Here is a 19,905-nt window from a genome sequence, read left to right on the forward strand (position 1 = left end):
TCTGAGTAGTTAAATGCTAGTTCAAGAATTACTGTCTGACTGTAGTTAAGAGTCCTGGCATATGTTCTGTAGGAAGGAGCTCACAGAGAATTTTGGGATCTCTCTCTCTCTCTCTCTCTCTCTCTCTCTCTCTCTCTCTCTCTCTCTCTCTTGCTATCTCTCCTCTCTTTCTCTCTTTCTTCCCTCCCCATCTCCCTCTCCCTCTCTCTGTTCTCCTCATTCTCTTTCTCTCCTCCTCAAATTGAGAAATGAAAAACGATTATCTGAGTGACTCTGTGGTGCACACCACTAATCTCAGCACTTGGGAGGTGGAGGCAGGAGAATTCTGTCTGCTTGGCCTACATAGTGAGATCGTGTCTTAACCCTAACCCATTAAAAGGCAAGAGGTCTCTATCAAAATCCTGAGATGAAGAGTCCTATGTACAGTCCTTTGAAATGTGAGGATTAGCCCATTCATAACCTCTCCAAGTCAACAAAGTTGACATGATAAACAATACAAGTAAGCATTGAAAGAACAAATTGTGTTTCAGTGATGACCCTTAAATATTGAGAAGTTATGGATATTTGTGTTACTTTCTATGGGAGCAGAGCATTTTAGAATCATCTAGCTGTAAAATTCTCTTTGCCTTGGCTGCATCTCTGGGCAATTACATTAGATCTCTGTAGGGAGCGTTAGGCCTTGATTAGATCTCTGTAGGAAGAGCTACTCCTTGATACTTTCTAGTTCGCCAAGTGATTCTGATGAGGTTGAGAAGCATTGTGTTCAATGTTTGAGAAGTTGTTTTACTTGGCTGAGTAATGTCCACAAGAAGACATTTTTATGTTATGTAACTGACACTGAAAATGGAAAACATTATTCTATAACATAGCATACAATTGGGAAAACTGGCTGGGAATTTGATTAACTGACCTAGTATCTCATGAATCTAATCAGGGGCTTGAAAGTTGCTAGCTCAATGGTAAACATACACTCTTTTTTTAGTTCATTATGGCAGAGGTTGGAGGTAGAAAAGTATTGAATCACTTGGGGGAGTGGACTTCAGTATACAAAGTCCATCATAGATACTGGCATCCAGTTGAATTCTAGGCAAAGATTGAAATGTACTTGTACTTGTAGGAATAAAGCCATTGTTTGGCATTGACAAAATGGAGCAAGTCTGCAAAAGAGTAATATAGTTCTCCTTGTACTCAAAAGTGTTTTTCATATGACACAATAGGAACAAAGTATATGATTGATATGTATGGAAACAGCATAGTGAAATCCATTATTTTGTATGCTAAAATTATCTATTTAAAAAAGCAATCTATGGCTGGGCATAGTGGTGCACACCTTTAATTCCAGCATTGGAGAATCAGAGGCAGGTGAATCCCTGAGTTCAAGGCTAGCCTGGTCCAGGTAGTGAGTTCCAGGACAGCCAGGGTCACATAGTGAGACCTCCAGCTCAAAAAAAAAAAAAAAGAAAGAAAAGAAAAGCAATCTGTGGTACTTCCAATATACACCCTAATTGCAAAAATTTTATAAGAACCTAATTAAAATGAAAAAGGCATTAATGTTAGGTGGACAAAAAAACAAATGGAAACTTATTTTGGTTGTTGTAACTGTTCTATTTTGTTAATTACTGGTGTTAATCTCTCTCTCTCTTTTTTATTTTATTTTTTTGTTTTGTTTTGTTTGTTTTTCGGGACAGGATTTCTCTGTGTAACAGTTCTGGTTGTGCTGGAACTTGATTTGTAGACCAGACTGGCCTCGAACTCACAGAGATCCCCCTGCCTCTGCATTCTCAGTTCTGAGATTAAAGGTGTGTGCCACTACCACCCAGCTTGGTGTTAGTCTCTTACTGGTCTTAATTTATGAATTTAACTTTAATATGGTATATATACAGTTTGACATAATCTGGGTTTCAGGAGTCCATTGGGGATCTTGGGATGTGTCTCCATGGGTAAGAGGGCTACTGTAATAAGACACAAACTTTTGCTGGTACAAAATTCTAGTCAAAGGAACTGAGCTAGCCTTCCATCTCTATGACTTAGTCTTATTCAGAGTCATTGCAGCTTCTTTCCTAGCCATGGACCAATGTTGTTCATTCCCCTCACTCTCTGTCTTCTGTTGCAGATAAAGACCATTTTGAGTGGATTTATCATCAGAGGCTACCTGGGGAAATGGACACTGCTAATCAAGACTGTTACCTTGGTACTGGTTGTGTCTTCTGGCCTGAGCCTTGGGAAAGAGGGGCCACTGGTGCATGTGGCTTGTTGCTGTGGCAACTTCTTCAGCAGCCTTTTCTCCAAGTATAGCAAGAATGAGGGCAAGAGGCGTGAGGTGAGCCAGCTCCCTCCCACCTACAGGGGACATAACTACTTGGAGTCCCTACGTCATCCCGCCTGCACTAAAGTCCCCAGAGCCCACCTTTAACTTCTTGCTTTGCAGGTGCTTTCGGCTGCAGCTGCTGCTGGTGTCTCTGTGGCCTTTGGTGCTCCCATAGGAGGTGTGCTCTTCAGTCTGGAGGAGGTGAGATGGGGGGAATGGGCTTTTGTGGTTTCGAGTGGCCAGAAATATGGGGTGGCTGACAGAGCACAAAAACTATTGAACAAGCTTCATGCAATAAATTAAGGAACACAATTTCTGCTGTTAAAACGCGTTCTCACGTACTGTTTTCAAAATTGCCAATAAAAAATTTGTGGAGATTTCTAGTGTGGGAATATAGACCAACTGGCTTCCAACTTGATTTGGGAACCTGATGGACCATTCCAGGGGTTAGTAAACATTCCTCTGAAAAGTTCAAGAGAGTTAACTATGTAGGTTTCAGGAGCCACACACTTTTTGCCACAGCCAATTGACTATGTCCTTGGAGCAATATCCATGAGTAGGTATGGCTATGTGGCTGAAAACTTTCTTTATCACTTTGAAATTTCAACTTTTTTAGTTCTTCTGTGTCACAAAGATGTTGATCTTTTAATGAATATGTCAGGGTATAAGTAGTTACTTTTGTTCTCCTCACCATTCATAAATATAAAAATTCTGCTGCCATAGAAATATATTTTCTAGGCAAGGAGTTGACTTGTAGGCTAGAATTTTCCAGCCCTTTATCTATTCTGTTGTTCATACGATAAGAATTATTGAGTTTGGGAGGACTTCTGTGACATGAACAGTATTATGAGTACGTATATTAATCTTTATCATTTTTGTGGTGTTGGGGATGAAACTCAGGGTCTTGAGCATAGTAAGCATACTATACTCCCAGCCTTCTATTTCTCTTAAAAAACATCATTTTGGTTAAAGCTGTTCCATTTTTGTTATTTGTTTACTAAGTTTCATAGTGCTGGGTATTGAACCCAGGGTCTTATGACTGCTAGATAAAAACTGTAACACCAAGCTGTATCCAGAACTCAGCTCACCAGTCTACGTTTAGACATTAATTCCCTTAAATGTCATTGTTGGTGCTTTTTGGTCACAACTAAACATAAACTGATTAAATGAGTAGCATATACTTTTGATTTTTAGTCTGTGTCTTATATCAGGTGCCAACTGCTCACCCAAGAGAAAGGCTCTGAGCAGTCCTTTCTTTGGTCACTCTCTGATTTTCTATTTGTTCGTCTCAGGTCAGTTACTACTTTCCCTTGAAAACCTTGTGGAGGTCATTTTTCGCAGCCCTGGTGGCGGCATTCACACTGCGCTCCATCAACCCCTTTGGAAATAGTCGCCTGGTTCTCTTTTATGTGGAGTATCATACACCCTGGTATATGGCTGAACTCTTCCCCTTCATCCTGCTTGGAGTCTTTGGGGGTTTGTGGGGAACCCTCTTCACACGCTGCAACATTGCCTGGTGCAGGAGGCGTAAAACTACCAGGCTGGGGAAGTACCCAGTGTTGGAGGTCATTGTAGTGACAGCCATCACTGCCATCATCGCCTATCCCAATCCATACACTCGCCAGAGCACCAGTGAGCTCATTTCTGAGCTGTTCAATGACTGTGGGGCTCTTGAATCCTCTCAGCTCTGTGACTACATCAATGACCCCAACATGACTCGGCCTGTAGATGACATTCCAGACCGGCCAGCTGGAGTTGGGGTTTACACAGCAATGTGGCAGCTGGCCTTGGCACTGATCTTCAAAATAGTCATTACTATATTTACCTTTGGCATGAAGGTAAGTGAAGTAGAAAGAAGTAGAGGAGGGCATGATTTTCTGGGTACAGCACATTGTTCTCCAAAATAAAATTACGATTTGAAGAAGAAGAACACTGACCTTTCTTGAATGTTCTCATGTGCTTGGTCTTCTTTTAATCAAAAGGAAGCAGTTCTCTAAACAGCAAGTGTATGAAGTAGAGATTTTGTTTCCATTTTCTTTTTCAGTTTTTTTTAAGACAGGGTCTTACTATGTAACTCTGGCTAGCCCAGAACCTGCTATATGTAGACTAGACCAGCCTTGAACTCACAGAGATCTCATTGCCTCCCAAGTGCTGGTATTTAAGGCATATGGTACCACATCTGGCTATTTTCATTTTCTAGTTGAAGAAGCTGTAGGTGGATTGATTGGTTCAACCCAATTTATAAGATATTTATGGGATACAGAGCTGGATACCAAGTCATCTCATTGCCTTCTTAGAAGCACAGGTTTACCTGCTGTGTGGGTGATGGCAGGTAATGGACAAACAAAGCCCAGTTTGGCCTCCATTTCAGTCAGTAAACATCCCCAGAGAATCATCTGTATCATGAGCAATATACTAGGTCTGAGATGTACAGAGCCCAAAGCAGAATGCTGCTTTTGAAGGGTACATGGCTCTGGAGAGACATACCCAAAGTCAACATTTAGAGAATCTGTACTGAGCAGCTTACATATCCCCTGTCTGGATTTAGCTAGGCCTATGACATGGACTGTTTGCATATACCTTTCCTTGATGTCCTTTGAGAGCTGTGGATAATAGCACATGCTTCCATTTTTGGAGAAAAGACAGGTTCTTTCGTTCTGTTTGAAGCACTATTTTAACCCTGCCCAGATATATATACCTCCAAGGTCACTGAGACATTATTGCTTTCTTTTTCTCTTTGAGATGGTGTCTCAATGTTTAGACTAAGATGTCTCTGAACTTGTTGTCCTCCTGCCCTCCTGAATGCTGGGATTACAGGTGTTAGTGCCATGCTTGGCCAAGGTGATCATTTTTAAGTAAAGAGTTCATTGTCATTATGTACATCCACAATACAGCATAGCCATTGTCTATTTAGATTCAGAACATTTTCATTTACCCAAAGACACTGTATTAATAGTTACTCTCCATCCTCCCTCTAACTCTTGCAGCATTCATGTGTTCTCTGTCTGTGGATCTACCTATTCTGGTGGCCTTTTGTGTCTGGCATCTTTCATTCATCATCGTGGTTTCAAGGTTTATCCAATGTTGTACCATGTTTCAATACTTTGCCCCTTTTATTGGAGTATTTCACTATTGTATTTCATTCTATGTATTTTCCACATTTTCTTTATCCATCTTTTGATGGACATTTAGATTGGTTCCACCTCTTAGCTGTTGTGAATAGTACCGTTATTTCTATTTAAAAACTTATCAGACCTGGGTGGTGGTGGTACATGCCTTTAATCCCAGCACTTGGAAGGCAGAGGCAGGTGGATCTCAGCGAGTTTGAGGCTAGCCTGGTCTACAAAGTGAGTTCCAGGACAGCCAAGACTGTTATACAGAGAAACCCTGTCTCAAAAAACACAAAAAAAGAAAACAAAAAACACACAAACAAAAAACTTTTCAGAATATACCATTCATACAGAGTTGGTCGCAACTTAATGAATTTCCACAAACTATGTGTGGCCATTACTATTGTTGTGTGGTATTCTACAAATGTATTCTTTTTACAGATTCTCAGAAATGATAATTTCATAACGTACATGATGGGTAGAACTCATTAAGTAGATGACTCACCCTTAATCTTCAATTCCTATCAAAGGAGTTTGTCTTGGTGTTCAAGGGAAATGCTATCAGTACCCTTTGTGCTTACTAAGAAAGGCCTACTTTGAAGTTAAGGGGGATTCCATGATTGTGGACTAAGGGAAATTCAGAGAGACAGTTTCTTAAAGATCATTCCAGACTCTAGAAATTGCACAGAAGGCTGCTTCCTTCACTTCAGTGAGGTTAAAAATCTGTCGCCATCCTCAGATTGATGGCTGCTGGGGGTGGTGAGAAGAGCAGCTGCTGTGAGGTCTCCAAGCTTGTGGATTCTCATTGAGCATGGGAAGTCAGGGCTCCCGGAGCACATTCACCAGCTAAACCAAAATATCTTTTCATTCATAAAAGTAGAAAACTCACCACTACCAACTACTATTACGCCACACAGTATGCTTCCTTGCTGCCGCTAAGATGGCTGGAAAATAGTCTGAACGCTTCTTGGAAAATGTGTTTAGTCAGGAAAGGGAGATTTTTCTCCTCTCTCCCTGATAAGTGTCCAGCCAGCACCCTTTGAAGAGGGTACTAAGTCTTTGAAAAGCTTTTGGGGGATCCAGGACAGCTATGGTGACACAATACACTCAGTTTCTTTATTTTACCTGGGAGCAGTTGAACACCTTTCTCATCTATTCTCATGCTGTGGCTTGACATTTAATTTTCAAAGCCAGTGTGAATGACACAGCTAGGGGAGTGAGAAAGTGGTGAGAGGCTCAAGTGACAGATGCTGGCTTGGAATGTTATCTGCAGTGAAGCTTATCAGTCTTTAATGCACAGCAGGCGAAGGGGCTGGCTTTTGAAGGAGAGGAAATGAAAGTGTCAAACTATGTTCTTTTTGAGTTGCAGTGGAGTTCAACAGCTAAGCCACTGAGCAGGTCAAATCATTTGTCTCACCTTTTCCCAGCTTGTTTTGAAGAACTGTGTCTCCTTTGAGGACCCAAACCACATGCAAATGTGTGGGGGTGGGGGACTTTCACTCTCCCTGGGACTGGGTGATGGAACTGTGCCTCCTTATCTCAGGCTACCTTTAATCTGTGTGCTCCTTCGAGATTCCTTCAGGCCTCTTCATCCCCAGCATGGCTGTAGGAGCCATGGCAGGCCGGATGGTGGGAATCGGTGTGGAGCAGCTGGCCTACCATCACCATGACTGGATCATCTTCAGGAACTGGTGCAGGCCTGGAGCGGACTGTGTCACACCAGGGCTTTATGCGATGGTGGGAGCTGCAGCCTGTCTAGGTACAGCCATGGGTGGGGAAGGAAAGGTGCTGGGTGCTGATCTATCTTAGAGGTCACACAAGGAAGAAGAGGTGGACTTGATCATTGACTTCACTCTGGATAAGGTTAGGCTATCCTCTAGTAACAAGCAAATTCTTACATCTTGGTAGCTCGTGTCTTGTTCAACATACACATACACACATACACACACAGAGACACACACAGACACACACACAGACACACACAGACACACACACACACACACACACACACACACACACACACACACACACACACGCACACACCTATCTTCACATGTTAGCAGAAGATTCTCTTCTGTCTAGTCATTTAGAGCCCAGGCTGATGAAATCTGTACTGTGTTACAGCTGCACCATCTAGAATATGGCTTCTCAACAAGGGGTGACTCTGCCTCTGGTGATATTTGGAGACATTTTTCTTTATCATAACTATAAGTGGCACTTGTACATAGTGGGTAGAGGGCCCAGAAGCGCTTAACTTTCAAGCATAGCACCTTCTTGATAACATGGAATAGCCAGACCCCAAATATCTCATGTACTGAGGTTAAGAGATCCTGCTTTAGGTTTATTGGAGTAGGATTTAGTTGGAACTGCCTTTGAATACCTAGGGATTCAAAGCCAGATCCCTGTCCAAACTAATATTCTTAATAATCTCCCCAATATTTTGGCTTCTGAATTGCTTGCACTGTCAGGAGCCTGGATATTCTGGTAGGATCCACTCATCAAAGGGCCAGGTATACCACCTGGAAGAATAGACACCCATGTTCCTCATTGAAGTGGAGCTCTGTGTCAGGCAATACAGGTCCCTGATGCAACACTGGGTTTAACAGAGCCTGAGCATCATGTGGGACTGACTCCATGGAACAAGTATGAGAAGGACAGAAAATTCTCATTAAAGAGCCTGCTCGGGCTAAAATTCTGGTCTGTAAGTGTGTCTGTTTGCACAGAAAACACGTTCACGGGGTCTGTGGCTGAGCTTTCAAATCCCACTGTCCTTTTCTGTTATAGGTGGAGTGACAAGGATGACAGTGTCACTGGTGGTCATCATGTTTGAACTGACTGGAGGTCTGGAGTACATTGTGCCCCTGATGGCAGCCGCTGTCACCAGCAAGTGGGTGGCTGACGCCTTTGGGAAAGAAGGGATTTATGAAGCCCACATCCATCTGAATGGGTACCCATTTCTCGATGTGAAGGATGAATTCACCCACCGTACTCTGGCCACTGATGTGATGCGGCCCCGGAGGGGAGAACCACCATTGTCAGTGCTCACCCAGGACAGCATGACTGTGGAGGACGTGGAGACACTCATCAAAGAGACAGACTACAATGGCTTTCCTGTGGTGGTCTCCAGAGACTCGGAGCGCCTCATCGGCTTTGCTCAGAGACGAGAGCTGATATTGGCTATAAGTGAGTACAGACATGGAGGCTCTCACCTTTCCCTCAGAGGCTAATGGTAGCTTTTGTGACCCTAAATCAGCATATGTGTCCCAGAGAGTTCATTAAGTCAAGGGCTTCCTTGACAAGCCCCTAATATGTCACTCAAGTCTAAATGGTCAGTCTTAAACCTGTGCTCATATGGGCAACACTAATTGGAGTCAATACATTATGTATGCATTCATATATACATGCATATATGTAATAACTATAGAAGCAGAGAACATGAAATTTAGAGGAGGATATGGCAGGGAAACATAGGGGGAGTTGGAAGGGGAGAAGGAGTAGAAATTATGTAAATGCCGTGCACTCATTATGATTATGTATTTGTATATACCAAATTCATTATGATTTAAGGAAAAAACATTTAAAAAAAGCCAGAGTCTTCCAAGTTTTGATTTAACCATATTTGTCACATGGGATCAGGTTAAGGTACAAATTCTGAGCTGGGCGATAGTGGCGCATGCCTTTAATCCCAGCACTCTAGAGTCAGAGAAAGGCAGATCTCTTGAGTTTGAAGCCAGCCTCGTCTACATAGTGAGTTCTAGGACAGCCAGGGCTACACAGAGAAACTCTGTCTCAAAACATCCAAAAGAAAATAAAAGACATAAATTCTGATTGAACTGGCCCACTGGGGGCTGAGACTCTATATTCCTGAGCTTCCCAGGCATGCCAGTGTTTCTGCCTCCAACTCACATTGTGAAGAGAGCCAAGGTTTAAAGGTTTAAACTCAAGCCCAGGGGTAGATATTCCTGGTTAGAAAGTGGTTACTGTGGATAAAGGCAGACATTGGGGGTCTATTCCTGCTAGGAGGTATGCTGCTGCTGCTGCTGCTGCTGCTGCTGCTGCTGCTGCTGCTGCTGCTGGATTTTTAAAGGAATTGTTGACTAAAGCTGAAATAAGGAAGGAATGCTGTGAGAATAGTTGAACAGCATGGCTTATGTCAAAAGTGGACTTTCAGGTAGCGTAGTCAGCCCACTGAAGTGGGGAGTTCAGCACTGCACAAATCTTTGCTTCAGTCTCTGCCATGATTTCAATCCAACCAGTTAGGGGCCCACGTGGGTTAGCAAGCAGCATCAGTAGAAATTAGTTCAATGTGATTATGCTTTCCTAGTATTTGAATTGATGTCAGTCACCCTGAGGGCCAGACTGTTTTATTTGGGTAACAGAGAAAGGAATGATATACAGGTGGAATGTTCCAAAAACAAGCTGTTCAAGGAAGCCAATCTATGGATCTGTTGTGCTAGGGATGACTGCAATGGAAGGAAAGTAAGAGGTAGACCTGGATAAAAGTTGTGGACAGAGAGCTCTAGGCAAAGAGAAATAATGTGCCTCAGAGGACCGAAGTCTTGTGGACCTCAGGATGTAAGCAGTTGCAAGGACCAGTGTAGTCCTTCTTCCCTTGCATTACAAACACCGTGCCCTGCCCATCAGCAGTCTTGCTCCACGATCTGTGAAATACCCCTATATCATATGAGAAACAAGCCTCTGACACAACTTTCATGCCCGTGGGACAGTGTTATGTTCCACCACATCTTCCGGAATGTTCCTGCAGCGTAATAATGAGACCTTCTTCCTCCTGCCTGACTTCTGATTACCTCACTGTGAACACATCTTCACCATGCTGCTGTTTCATCCTCTGGCCCTTTGTTCCTATTTCCCAGGCACTTCCTTTTCTATTTTTAAAACCCTTTACACATACTAAATAGCTTAAAGTATGTTTAAGATATCTTCCTCTAAAGCTTTTCAAATGTTAGTGTAGATAAGCACTGCCTTCTAACTTTAATAGTTAGCTCACACAGAAAACAAAGTTGGAGTTTACATTTTAGCTACAATGGCAAATTCCTGTGTGAGTGCACTGAGATGTTTCTCTTTATATAGGTCCTATCTCAGAACAGGGAGGTGCCTTGAGGGTTAAATATTGCCTAACAAATAATAAGATCATTAAAAAGTTGTTTAAGTAGGGTTGGATTTGTTTTAAAATAATATAATCAATGGCCTTTAAAATGCATTCAGTCCCCCCAAAATCTTTTACACAAAGGTTGAGTTTAGAAACTAAAGTAATAAATGTCACATAATCCATTGCCTATTGTGCTGCTCCAGGCACACCTGCTAAGAAACATCTTACTAATTTTGCTTAAATCCATTACTGTAATCAAGTGGGAAGTGATAATTGGCATCAACTGGTTGGAGAAGAAATTTAAGCTCTGCAAGCATGCACCCTCTAAGAAAGCTATGTTTGGAATATCTGAAGAGGCACCATGCAGTGTAAATCATATTTCTGTGCTTTTGGTTAGGCCCATCACAGTGCAGAAGCTGCTGTTTATATGGCTTGCTGAAAGGTGAGGGAAGTTTTGCTCCAGAGAATCAGACAAGCTGTTTTCCTAAGCCATGGAAACATAGGGATCACCACATTCTGGTGGTGAGATTCAGGACCTGTATTTGAGGAATTATATGCCCTTGTATGAATATCAAGATAGGACATTAAACATTTTGCTAAAAACTCCCCCATGCCAAGTTCACTTTTAAGGGAATTAGAAACAGAGCTTTTGCAAGGAACTTTCAAGGAAGTTACCATGAGTAAAGAATGAGAAATGAACAAAATAAGGATTTTCTTCCATTCTATTCTTTTAAAACTTAAAAACACTTTTTTTTTACATTAGCAAACAAAGTAATGGATCTCCTAATAGCATTTTCACACATATGTGTTATTATGTTTTGTCATTCATAATCCATCTCTGCAATGCCAGAGCACAGCCATTGCCTTTATATTAGCACCAACTCTCGGCCATCAGAGTTTATTAGCCAATGGGGCCCTGTGTGTGACTGTGTTCAACCTCCTGGCAAGTGGATTTTACCTTTCATTACTCTTTGCAAATATGAAGATCCTTCTGTACTCAGCAGGGCTCAGGCTTTTCAAGTCCAGGCTTCTGCAATTAAGCAAGTACAGGTTCCAAGAGGACTCAGTGGGAAGCCACAGAGATGATTAAAGGAATGGAAAGTTAGAGTTATAGGGAAGAGTTAAGGGAACTCTCAGTTTTTTTTCATCTGGTGGATGACTTAATAATGATTCTCCAACATATGGAAGATGCTTACTTGCATAAAGGGAACCACCTTCAGGACTAAATGAGAAGATAGGTATCAGATCTGCCAGACAGGCTCTGTAAGAGTAGAGGTTTCTGTCTGGAAGCACTGTTAATTATTGGAATGGGTTATGTGGCATAGTGGTGTTAATTACTTTCTGCTAAGTGTTAAAATACATGGAGTGTGTAAGATTTATCCATTCCTTGGTGGACAGTATCTTATAAAAGAATCTGCTTTTCTTTCTATGTAGTCTTTAAATCATGTCATACTGCTACTTAGCATGAGAGTGGTTGCTTCCAATTTTCCATTTTAACCTTTCTTGTTAATTGTGTTTGTTTTATGGAAGCATTCTTAACCAACTGGATGGTAGAGTATTGCTTCACTGGAAACAATTACTCTAAAAATAAAGGCTTTTAACCTTATTACCACTGACATTTGTATGTGGTTGGGACTGTCCTGCACACTGTAGGATTTTGAACAGCATCCTTGCTCTCTCTCCACTAAAATCCAGTGGCACCCCCCTTCCCATTTTGTGACAACCAAAAGGGCCTCTAGACGGTATCGAATTCCCACGAGAGTCAGGCCCAAACCACTCAGTTAGGAATATTGCTCTGAAGGCACTCACAGGCTTGTTTGGTGTTTGCTTATTTCTAATTTTTAAATTTTTTAAAATCTATTGCATTATGTGAAATTCATGTCACCAACACTGTATTAATTACCCTCTTTGCCTCTGACATTATGGCTGCTGGAAAGTGGAGTATGAGGTTGAGCAGCTTTAGCAGGTGCTCATAAAACACACATCATTTTTAGAGGAGCTGTGTCTACGCAGACTAGTTCTACTACAATATTATGATGGAGCCTTCTACATGAAAACATTGAAAGAAGCATTTAAGTGCTTGAACTCTTGAAGATTTACAAATGAAGTTTTTGTTACATTTTAAAAGTTAAAGCAATAGAAGCAACTACATTATTGAAAAAAAATGGGAAAAATTTTAAAGGCACCATCATTCTCAGCACTGTTCAAAGGGGCCATCATAGTCAGCATTCAGCTCATTTTCCTCATATCTTTTGTGTGTCCAAAACTATATGTTAGGGGATTGAAGCTATGACTCAGAGGTCTATGTATAGTACCTCCTTCCCTAGAGTTTGAAGCCTTAATATAAATCTTTACAATTCTGAAGGGAGCAGCTCAGATTCCCATCTGACCCTAGCTAATGTTTAAAATCCTTGCCTGGTGGTAGATAGCCCTTGGGCATTCCTTTCTAATGCCTCCTCCCTCCATGAAATAGGTGCTATTCTACATGACAAACAGACATTTAGTAGATCTTATCCATTCATGCATATATGTATGCATGCGACAGGCATGTTTTATATTGGGGCTAAAAAGATGACTCAACAACTAAGAGCATTGTTGCTCTTCCAAAGGATCCAAGTTCAGTTCTTGCCTCCCAAGTGCTGGGATTAAAGGCATGTGCCACTACCACCTATCAAAAACAAATCTTTAACAAAATGTTTTATGCCTACTTTATGTTTAGACATGGTCTTGGCATAAGGGATACACTAGTGAACAAGACTTCATTGAGTGTGTAGCTGTTATTATCAAGATTTCAAACAGTATCAGTAGATTCTGAGGAAACATGAGCTTGTTTATTTCAGCAACTGGGCTGGTTGGTTTTATGAGGGGCTTGGCAAATCCATGTGATCAGTTCTTGATTAAGGGTTGTGGCTTGATCCAATCCTGATGTCCAATCTGATTGTTGAAGTGGATGGAAATTATGTTATGTGGGACTTTAAGAGAATATATTGGTTCGTGGAAATGAGCAAATAAGTATGTACTGAATATAGCCTCTGTGCCTGAGAGCTTTAAGACAGAACCCTTTGGATTAGGAGACAAGAGCACAGTGTGTAGCCTGTAGTGTGGAGTGTGTATGATCTGCAGTTGAAAACATGTTGTACATCAGTATTATCTGGTATTTGTGGTTGAATCACATCCCATTTGATGTAACTAGATTCAACCTGACCCATATAATGTGCAGGCATTTGCCCAGCAGGCCTCCTTTCCTCTTTACAACAGAGCCCCCCTTTCAGACTCAACTTGACCCCCAATGCTGCCAGTTTTCCATTAGAGTACTCTATTGCACTAAATGGTCTTAGAGGAGGCAGTAAGAATTTTATTTTTGAAAGAACAATATAGGTGAATAGTAGTCTTTGAGAAGGTTAAGAAATGTACTGTAGAAACTGGGATTCATTTTTAAGGCATGCCCTGCTGTACATTTTTTCTAACCTTTTCCCATGAACTAAAAGGAAGATTAAAATTCCAACAGCAGGAAAATGGCCTTGGAGAATAGCTTGAGACTGATGGATTTATTTCATGTGCGACTTAAAATAGCGTGGATTTCTAGCACTACATTAAGCTGTATTTCTAATGAATTCCGGGTATACTACTTTCCCTTCAGCTTTGTATGGCTTTGCCTACACACAGAAATAGACTAATTGCTATCATAACAGTTTTACTATCTTTCTTTGCGAAATCTATGAAATGACACACTTTAAAGAGAGGAGAATCTAGAGGCAGAGGGATGAAACTTTTCTGGGGTTGTTTCTTTGGTCCCAAGAGGGATATTTGGGATTGAGCTGCATTTCTGGGCTGTGAGCCTGGGCAAATCTTATTGGTTTCTCATCCCTCTAGGATTCATAATGCCATTTAGGCCGCTTGTAAGCTCGTTTGTAAAAATCAATGTGCTAAGGTTACTGGGAAGTGAAATGAGGTTTCTTAACCTCATGACCTTCAGCCCATGTTGAGATGCTGTAAAAGCAAGAACGAAGGACCTTTGGTCATTTGGGGTGCTCTAGAGTCTAGGGGAAAACTGTGGACATCCACAAAGGGCCATGTTGGTGGGGGCCCATCTTGCAAGATGTTGGCAGTGAACATTCTTGTCACAGCAGGGCCCCCCCCCTCACAGCATGTGAGAGGGATGCCAGGTTCACAGATGTTTGGCCGAAGTACTTGTTATGACTGTGCCTTTTTGCCCTCTGAACTCCTCTTTGTGAGATGCTGATATGCTGTATGAGGGCAGGTGGGGGTAGTTAAGTACAAGATTTTTGTGTGTGGCTTATCATTTCCCCTCTTCACCATTATTCTAGAGAATGCCAGACAGAGACAAGAGGGCATCGTGAGCAATTCCATCATGTACTTCACAGAGGAGCCCCCTGAGCTGCCTGCCAATAGCCCACATCCACTGAAGCTGAGGCGCATTCTGAACCTGAGCCCTTTCACTGTGACAGACCACACCCCCATGGAGACAGTAGTGGATATCTTCCGGAAACTGGGGCTCCGCCAATGCCTGGTGACGCGGAGTGGGTGAGTAGCCAGACAAGGGAAGAGAAAAAGTGTACTGTGGCCAGCTTTAATGTGTCTGCCCTTAAGGAACTCATGGTCCATTGCGGTGGACCAGTCCTTGACGGTTGATATCACTAAGCTGAGTTGAATGTATCGAGAAGAAAATGTATGAGAAGCTTGGGAATTTCGAGCAGAGGGAAGAGGGAGAAACTTCTAGGCTAGACTATTGCCTGTGTTCAGTCTGAAGATTTAGTCAAAGGGAGGAGCTAAAGAACAGCTTGTTTCTTCTGCTATGTGACACTTGGCCTAAGGAGAAGGTGCAGCTTGTTCTGCTATTCCATGACATAAATGCTCCTCAAAAATGTAGTAGTATGCCAAAAGGAGCAGCAATCAAAGCACAGGAATTATGGGGAAAATAGACAGGTGAACAGTTCTCAAAACCTTCAGCAATGATACATCATTTTAAAAGGATGAGAATCTAAAATACACGTAAGTTTGTACATTTTATACTGGTTAAGTAGTTTGGAAATACACAAATATGACAATAAATATTCTCCCTTGGGGGAAAAAAAACCTGAAGTTGGCTGTGAAGTGGACATCTGAAGGGTTGCTGCTCTAGAGTAACTGGGAAGAAGTCAAGGGAGGGAATGGGAATTCATCACAGCAAGCAGGATGGGTGTGGGGCGTTTACCCAACCATTCCCACAGTTCCCCAGAGTTTTCTTGAGTGCGAGCAGTAGGAAATATTAGATAGAAGGATTTATTGCGGAGAATATCGCGGAGATAAACAGATAGAAAATAAAGGATAACCTCGTGAGGGCCTGGAACCTATTCCAACGGGCCCCGACTGTCTCTGCCCCAGGGTTTTTATAGAGACGCCAAGGGGTGGAGCAAAAGACCTCCTCCCTCAGCACAGCCAAGTGCAGACCATCTCAGACATCTGCACTCAGGCCCGTAGTCTAATCATCCTCTATGAGGACCTGCTGGGTAAAGCCACGAGGAACCCGAGAACGGGCTCCCACAGATGGGTATGGTTCCTAACTCTCACATGAGGGCAGAATGTGGGTGGATGGGTGGATGTGGGGGGTGTGTGTGTGTGTGTGTGGGTGGATGTGCGTGTGTGTGTGTGTGTGTGTGTGTGTGTGTGTGTGTGTGTGTGTGTGTGTGTTTTGTTGAGTTTGACTGGGAACACCTTTCTTCGTCCCCCACTTTTTTATGGATGTTGTTACCCCAAAAGCAAATGCTATATCTGTTATTCTCAGACTGTTCCCTAAGACATCAATGCATTTTTTTAAAAAAAGATACTTTTGTTATACAAATAGTATTAGAAAACTGAGGAATTTGATAGCTGAAACTTTTACCTTGTGTTCTCACAGGCCAGGAAATCAATAACACAAATATAAATGGCCATGATAATGCCTAAGATGTAGTTCTCTAAGGGCCATTCTTTAGGCTCTGAGGTGTGGCTCAAGTTCTATAGTCTCAGAAGATTGTGCAGAGAAAGGTGCTGGAAAGGTGCTGGAAGCCCCATCATATATCTGCTATACTCCCAGCTTGGAGTCTGGAAATAAGAGATGTTGTGTAGCTTCTGATATCCAACATAGTTTAGGCCTTTGTAGAACCCACAGGCTGAACTGCTTAACACAGTCGATACCACTTTAGAGCCAATACACTCTAGTTTAACACGGTAGTCCTCAACCAGGACATTATTGTCCTGCTGGATCTAGGGACAATTTTGGGTGTCACAATCAGAGAAATAGGTATTATAGTTGTGTAGTGGGTAGAGGTCAATGGTCAATGCTGGTAACATTATGCAGTGCACAACACATTTCCTGCAACAAAACCACAAATTTGGCTTAAAAAAAAGTGTCATAGTAGAAGGACCCTGGGTTGAATATTGAGGAATCTTACTTATTTGGCTTCCTCCTGCTGATCTAGTAACAAGAGTACACACTCTGCAAACTTTCAGTGTGTACATTTACCTGCAGAACTTCTAATTGGCAGGACAGGTTTCTCCTTCATTCTGACTGAGGCTACAGATCACACTTCTCATGGATTCTAGAGGTACTCTCTACTGTCTCACACTTGCACATATATTGGAATGCCCTTTCTAGATAGAGGATGAACCTCTAGGTGAAACTCACTTTTATGTTGTTCACTCCAGAACTTCTGGTCCCTGAGGTCTTGGGTAAGGCCTGAGAAAGTGAGTTTTTAATAAGCTCCTGGGGATCCCACTTTGAGAACCACTGAAATGAATATCTGCACTTGGGTTTCCAGCATGGAGTAAATACTGCAATGATTGCCCAGGCCATCTCAAGTGTATAGCAGTTTCTCCTTTCCTCTAAAATAGTCTGATGTCACTTATCATTGGAATTTCCCGTTCAGTCAGGAAATTCTGCCCCCAATGCCCACTTACACCTCATGGAGCCCCACGAGGTTTTCCTGTGAAGATCTGGGTGCTGAAATTGGCTCCGAATGTTCTAAGAGAAAACAACTCTCCCTCTCTCTCTGGCTCTACATGTTTTAAACAAATACAGATGCTGATACGTTAGTGCTGGCAAGGGATCCTTGTTTTCAGGGCCTTTCATCTTCTCCTTGGGCTTTCAGCCAGGGCAGGCCCGGCTCAAGCCAGCTTATGTTTTTGATGCGTTCCATTGCCATGTGCCTTCCCTGCTCTAGTGGATGAGAGTCTGAGCCTGTCCCTTGACCTGATTGTCTGCAGGCTATCTCTGGGCCTGGGGCCCAGAGTATTCATAAAACTAGACTAGGAATCAGAGATGCTTTGTACACAGAGTGCTGGAATCTAAGAAGCCTTCAGGTACTAAGATTAAATTTGGGTGAGTTTTTCTCCCTAGAGGTGCTAGAAATGGAAAGCAAGTCTGGGTGATTATATCAGGTTTCCTTCATCCTTTTTGGGTGCCCCACAAGGGATCTGGGTAGCATAGCTGTCTCAGAAAATTCTAGCTGCTGCAGTCTGTAGTTTAGGTCCTTTGTCATGAATCTGGCCATTTATAATTTATCAGATTTTTCATGGACTGCCACCCGAAGAAGCTGGAGTTCAAACACTTGACTTAAATCAAATAGGACATTTACTACCACTAATGAAGCCTGCTGGGTTTGATGTTGCTTCCTTCTGTGTTGATGTTTTGCTGTCACGCAGGTCAGGGCATGATTTATGCTCAAAGCCAAGGAAGATCTAGAACATATATTTTCTCAGTGCTGCTGGAACCAATCTAACTTACAAACTTTATAGTCACAGAACTTTATGAAGATGTTTTCAGAACTATAATGCTTGACTTTTATTATTGTTCTTGTTTTTGGTAGTAGTGGTGGTAAGGGGATCAATCTCACTAAATTGCCCAGGCTGGCTTCAAGTTTCTGGGCTTAAGTGATCCTATTGCCTCAGCCTCCCATGAGCCAAAACTATAGATAGGCACATGTTACCACTCATGGGTATATTATATCTTTGGATTCTATCTCTAGGGTAAGGAAAATAAAACGAGGCCCAGACTATATAGATACATGAAGGGTATGTGTGCACAGTTTCATCATTTTGCAAATGATAGTGGTTATAGTTTTTGCAAGGAGATATGGGTGCAGTCAGTGTTTTTACTGAGCATCCATTGTGGCTGAGAACTGGAGAAGTCTCAAAGTGGTTTTAAAACAGAAGACCAGGGATGTAGCTCAGTGGTACATCACTTAGTTTGTACACAAGGCCCTGAGTTCCATGCCCAGCATCACACAAACAAAGGGTTAAAAAATAAAAGTCTCCTGGGCCTAGTGGCTCCAGCCTGAAATCCCATGTACTTAGGAGGCTAGGACAAGAGAATGGCAAGTTCAAGCTCTGCTGCCTAGGCTGCAGAGTGAGTTCAAGATCAATCTGGGCAACTTAGTGAGACCCTATCTCAAAATACAAAAATAAACTTGACAGGATTGGGAACATGGCTCTGTGGTAGAGTGCTTACCTTGCATGTGTGAGGCCCTAGATTCAATCTTGAGAACTACTCACAAAAAAAGCGAAGGAATCGACGAAGGAATAAGGAATAAGGATCCAATTTAAGTGGCATCACCCAAGGCGAGTGCTCCAGAGATAGCCATCATGATCTGTGTTTTCGAGTGAAAAATACATAGCAGAAGATGAGTGAGCTAGTTAAGCTAAAACACTGTTTACATGTTGAGCGTGGACAGCTGTGGGATCCTTGCCACCAGAAGAGCAACTATGAATGCTCTGTCCGTGTGAGCTGATCTGCTCAGATTTAGTTCTTGATCATGGTTTACATAGTGGCATATTATAACTGTATGCTCTGAGCTTCATAACTATTATTTTTTAATTTTGAAAGAATACCAGATTCCTCACACTTGCAAATAACCATGCTTTTCCACTTCCGGCTACTGGTCCTTTGCACTAGAATTCTTTCACCTGTCCTTTATTCCTGTCACTGTATTTTAGCATCTGAATGGAGAGGTAGACTTTGTATAAGTCCATGTGGTCCTGCCTTTATTTTTACTGATTCATTTTTCTTTTACAGTTATTATTTTATAATAATAATAATAATAATAATAATAATAATAATAATAATAATAACTTAATACTTATTAAGAAGAAGAATTGGGTGAATGTGCATATAGTATGTTTGTGAGAGAGTGTGAGTATGGGTACATTTGTGCCACAGCTCATGTGTGGAGGCCAGAAGACAACTTTTGAGAGTTGTTTCTCTTCTGCCATCTTGTTTGAGGCAGAGTCTCTCTTGTTTCTTTCCTTCTGTGTACTTCGGATTACCTTCTCTATAAGCACCCAGGTGATTCTCCTCTGTCTTTCATCTTGCTGTAGAAATGCTGGGGTTACAAATGCAT

General features: G+C 42.0%; 1 protein-coding gene across 1 annotated transcript in view; it reads left to right on the forward strand.

Annotated features, from left to right (window-relative positions):
- The window catches only part of Clcn4 (chloride voltage-gated channel 4), a 39,919-nt gene that overhangs the window by 13,572 nt on the left and 6,442 nt on the right, over positions 1-19,905 (forward strand). The window contains exons 5-10 of the mRNA XM_059251145.1: positions 2,114-2,320; positions 2,429-2,509; positions 3,601-4,146; positions 6,991-7,177; positions 8,203-8,601; positions 14,857-15,073. Of these exons, the coding sequence (XP_059107128.1) occupies positions 2,114-2,320; positions 2,429-2,509; positions 3,601-4,146; positions 6,991-7,177; positions 8,203-8,601; positions 14,857-15,073 (1,637 nt within the window). The remainder of the gene's footprint in view (positions 1-2,113; positions 2,321-2,428; positions 2,510-3,600; positions 4,147-6,990; positions 7,178-8,202; positions 8,602-14,856; positions 15,074-19,905) is intronic.

This window comes from Peromyscus eremicus, chromosome X, assembly GCF_949786415.1.
Source record: "Peromyscus eremicus chromosome X, PerEre_H2_v1, whole genome shotgun sequence".
Classification (NCBI taxonomy): Eukaryota; Metazoa; Chordata; class Mammalia; order Rodentia; family Cricetidae; genus Peromyscus; species Peromyscus eremicus.